At 49.5% G+C, this 4216-nt stretch overlaps 1 protein-coding gene across 3 annotated transcripts in view; it reads left to right on the forward strand.

Moving 5' to 3' along the window:
• SEMA4D (semaphorin 4D) overlaps window positions 1-4216 on the forward strand; it is a 96343-nt gene that overhangs the window by 85061 nt on the left and 7066 nt on the right. For all 3 annotated transcript variants that reach the window (XM_011372366.2, XM_023537951.1, XM_011372364.2), the window contains exons 11-12: window positions 538-760; window positions 1575-1690. In XM_011372366.2, the coding sequence (XP_011370668.1) occupies window positions 538-760; window positions 1575-1690 (339 nt within the window). The remainder of the gene's footprint in view (window positions 1-537; window positions 761-1574; window positions 1691-4216) is intronic.

Consider the following 4216-nt stretch of genomic DNA (forward strand, 5'->3'; position numbering starts at 1 on the left):
CTGGAGCTTACCCCACAAGACTGTCTTCCCTCCCTAGGACGCACCTCCGCTGACACCAGTCATCATTCCTTCTGTGCATAACATTGAGTAAAACATGTTCACTTTGGCATCACAAATTTTGAGTTATGTGCATCAGGAGCTAGGACAAATAAAAAGAATCCTTCATGCTCTTAGCCTTCATACTATTTAAAATTGGACTATTTTTATTGATTTTGGCAATCTTCCCATGGAGAACTATTGAATGATGTGTTTCTTTTTTATTTCAAAAGCTTGAAACTTTTTTGTTTATAAAATAGGTGAAAATTACTTCAGTGACTATATATCATGAAACACAATTATGTCTTGTGGCTAAAAACATATTTGCATTTCCTGCATGTTTTGTAACTGTCTTCAGAAAGGCCATCATGGTTTTTCTCTTCTCAAGAAATCCACTGCGAGTCCCAAGCTTTGCACCTCCTGGAAGCCCTGGCTTCGTGCGGAGTGCATGCTGGGCTGCCCATGGGTGAGTGGTCAACAGTAATGGTCTTTTTCCCTCAGTGCATCAACCGTGAGGCACGGGTGGCCAATGTCTCCAGCTCCCTCAATCTGCCAGACAAGACACTGCAGTTCGTCAAAGACCACCCTCTGATGGACGACTCTGTGACCCCAATAGACAACAAGCCCAGGCTGATCAAAAGTGATGTGAGCTACACACAGATTGTGGTGGACAGAACCCAGGCCCTGGATGGGACTGTCTATGAAGTCATGTTTGTTGGCACAGGTGGGTCTGGTAACAGCCTTAGGAAATCCAGCTGATTTTGGCTGAGTCAGCCAGCCAGCCAGCGTCTCCCTCAGGTGCCTGGAGTAATTTGTATTTCTGAGAAGTCTCCACACCTGGATGGCTTCAGATCTGCGTGACCATCAGACCACCTGGGGCACTGGTTAGAAATACAAGTCCTGGCCCAGATCTGGAAATTCAGGTCTGGTAGGTCTGGCTTGGTGCAAAGGGATCCTGGATAGGAGTGTGAGACAGCATGTCCCTCTTCCTTGCATGAGCAGCCCTGTTCGAGACCTGTCCTGACCTGCCATGGGAGGCACTGCTTCCCTGGAAGCCCAAGGACTAGGAAACAAGTATTTCTGGAATGGGAGTCAGTGGCCAGGTGCAGCAGTAGCTGCACCAATGTCAGCCCTACGTTCTTTCCAGCTGTGCCACTGAGCAAAATAAAGGGCCCTGCCCTCACCTGTCAGAGAGCCCTCGAAGAATGGCACCTTCAGGGGGCCAGTGGAGCCCAGAACTACTTATAGTTTGATCTGATGGCACAACCTTGGCTGCACTGATACGGGCGTTGGTGTCAACAATGAAACAATTTATTCTTCATAAAACACTGGTAATAACCCATGCCACTTAAATTTTCATTGATTTTGCCAGTGGCTTTTCTTTTTCCATTTGTAATACAAAAATGCCATCTGTTTCTAAGTTTCTTGCTAAGGAAAAGTAGAGAAGAAGGAGGGTAATTGTTTGCTGCGGTGGCTGACAGTGCACCACTGTCTTTTCCTTTTGGGGTGGGTCAGTGACCTTTGCTCTGACTTTGCAGACCGGGGTGCCCTGCACAAAGCCATCAGCCTTGAGAATGATGTCCACATCATCGAAGAGACACAGCTCTTCCGGGACTTGGAGCCAGTTCAGACCCTGCTGCTGTCTTCCAAGAAGGTAAAGTGACCACGTGGCTGGGCAGGGGTGGCCTTCTTATGGCCTCGAGTCTTGGTGATCACTGGGTTGGGGCTGGGCAGGCCCCTTTGTCCCAGACTAACCCACCTTTGGGCTCTTACAGGAAGTTTTTCAATGTGCTTGGGGTTTGGGATGGAGGGAAGACATACTGGGGAGATGTAACTCTCCTGAAAGTTGGGAGAATCTCACGGAGTTATTGGGGCTGACAGGATGCCATGAGGTGGTGCATGCTGGACTGTGACAAAAACACTTCTGTGCCCTGAACTTGGTGAGGGTGAGCCCCCATCAGTGCTATGCTGTTGGTGCAGTTTACTCATCAGCATAGAAAACCTTACTCCCTCCCCTACATCAGGGTCAGCAGACATTTTCTTTAAAGGACCGAGCGTGAGTGGGAGACACTCTCAGGGACACACAATCGCAGTCTCTGCCTTGTAACGTAAGTGGTGTGGAGCCTCTGTGAGCAAGCAGGCCTGGCTGTGTTTCTGCAAATCCTTAGTGATGGACACTGAGCTTGCAGCAGTTCATGAACTTTTAATTTCATGTCACAAATATTATTCCTTTGATTTTTCTTCAACCAATTAAAAACGCAAAACCAGTTTATAGCTGGAGTGGAGCCATCTAGAGCAGCGTATAGGTCAGATACCAGATCGCCTGGTCCAAACCTGACTCCTTGGCACCTGACTGTGAGCCTGAGCAGGCCAGTTCTGCCTCAGTGCCCTGATCTGTACAGTGGGGACAACAGACCATACATATGAGGGGCCTGGCCTGGCCCGTCCTGTGACGACTATGACTGAGGACCTCACTCCTCCTCGTGGGTGTCCCCACACGGTGACCCCTGAGCTGATGGGCTCTGAGGCCTTCGCAGTATCAGGGTTAGCACTGTCAACTGCAAGTGGGCCATGTTTCCTTTTCCCCTTGGCCTCAGGCCCGCCCATCACTCGGCCTCTCCCACCTGCACTGTGATTCAGGAGTCTTGATCCAGGGCCTCAGACCTGGCAGTCGGCCTCCTCTGCCCTGTTGCTGAGCATTTCAGTTTGACCTTCTGTACTCTCAAGCAGCCCTCCCTCTCCAGGTGTGGGTGGAGCTTCACCCTGGGAGGAGATGGTGCCACTTCCACTCAGCCCAGTTCCTGGAGGGGGTCTCCACCCAGCTTGTGGAGCCCAGGCCATGCAGGCCCGTGTCACCATTGGCTGTGGGTAGTGGACCATCTGACACTGTTGTTGAAAGAAGGAGACATAGAAGCCCTTCTGGACACCACCACATTGCTCAGGTGTTGGGACCAGCACCTGGAGGCCTCCAAATTGGTGAATACTCACAGAACAAAGGTTGGGCCCCAGTGCAGACATGCGATGAGAACACAGCTCTGCTCTGCTCTATGATGTCTTTCAAGGACCCAGGCTGACCAAGCCCCTACCATCTTAAACTCGAGACTTCTGGAGCATTTGGGTGCCAGTCCCACAGGCGGGAGGAGAAGAGAAGGGACGAGGGTAGGGTTGGGTGTGGGTGGTTATGGCTTATGCACTGGGGTGTGGCTCCGTTGCTTGGAACAGGTGGAAATGCACTTTGCACCCCAAAGCCTCACATACTTGCTCCTCAGGCTGGTGGGCTCGGAGTGGGTTGGGAATGTCAGTAGCACTGCTAGGGTAGCAGGAAGCAAGTATGGAGGGGCAAAAAGAGCCTCCCATGCCCCCCACCAGCAAAGTCTTTTGGGCTGATCGTGCCTGGCCCATTTGTAGAAAGCTGGTGAAGAGCTGCCGCAAAGCTGTGGGAGCACAGATGAGACAGCACATAGCCCCTCCCGTTTCCTAGGGGTGTTGTCCTCGGCCTGCTCCTCTCCCCTGACGACAAGCACATTTGGTTTGTTTTTTATTACGGCAGATACACGCTACATAAAATTTACCATTTTAATTGTTTTTAAGTGAACACTTCAGCAGCAGTAAGTACAATCACATTGTCGTGCAGCCGTCACCTCATCCACCTCCAGGACTTTTTCATTGTGCAGATTGAAACTCCGTCTCCATTAAACACTAACTTCCTAGTCCTCCCATTTCCTAGCCCCTGGTGCCTACCTCTGCTTTCCATCTCTGTAAGCTTAGTTATTCTAGAGACCTTGGATAAGTAGAATCACACAATATTTGTCCTTTTGTGACTGACTTATTTTGCTTAGCATAATGTCATCAGGTTCATTCATATTGTAGCATGTGTTAAATTTCCTTTTGAAGACTGAGTAATATTCCATTGCATGGATGGACCACATTTTGTTTATTCATCTGTTGATGGACACTTGGTTTGCTTCCACCCCTAAGCCGTTGTGAATAATGGGTGTATAAATATCTGAGTTTCTGATTTGAATTGTTTTGGGAATACATGGCAGGTATGCTTTGTGTGGTCATCTTTGAGCCCACGGAGCAGGCTATGCCTGATTTTTCATGGGAACACTCTTTGGTGGTGTAACATAGCCTGCATAGCAAAGGAGAGAAAATGGCTTAAAGAGCTCATTCAACTCTG

This window comes from Pteropus vampyrus, unplaced genomic scaffold (genome assembly GCF_000151845.1).
Source record: "Pteropus vampyrus isolate Shadow unplaced genomic scaffold, Pvam_2.0 Scaffold205, whole genome shotgun sequence".
In the NCBI taxonomy this organism is placed as follows: Eukaryota; Metazoa; Chordata; class Mammalia; order Chiroptera; family Pteropodidae; genus Pteropus; species Pteropus vampyrus.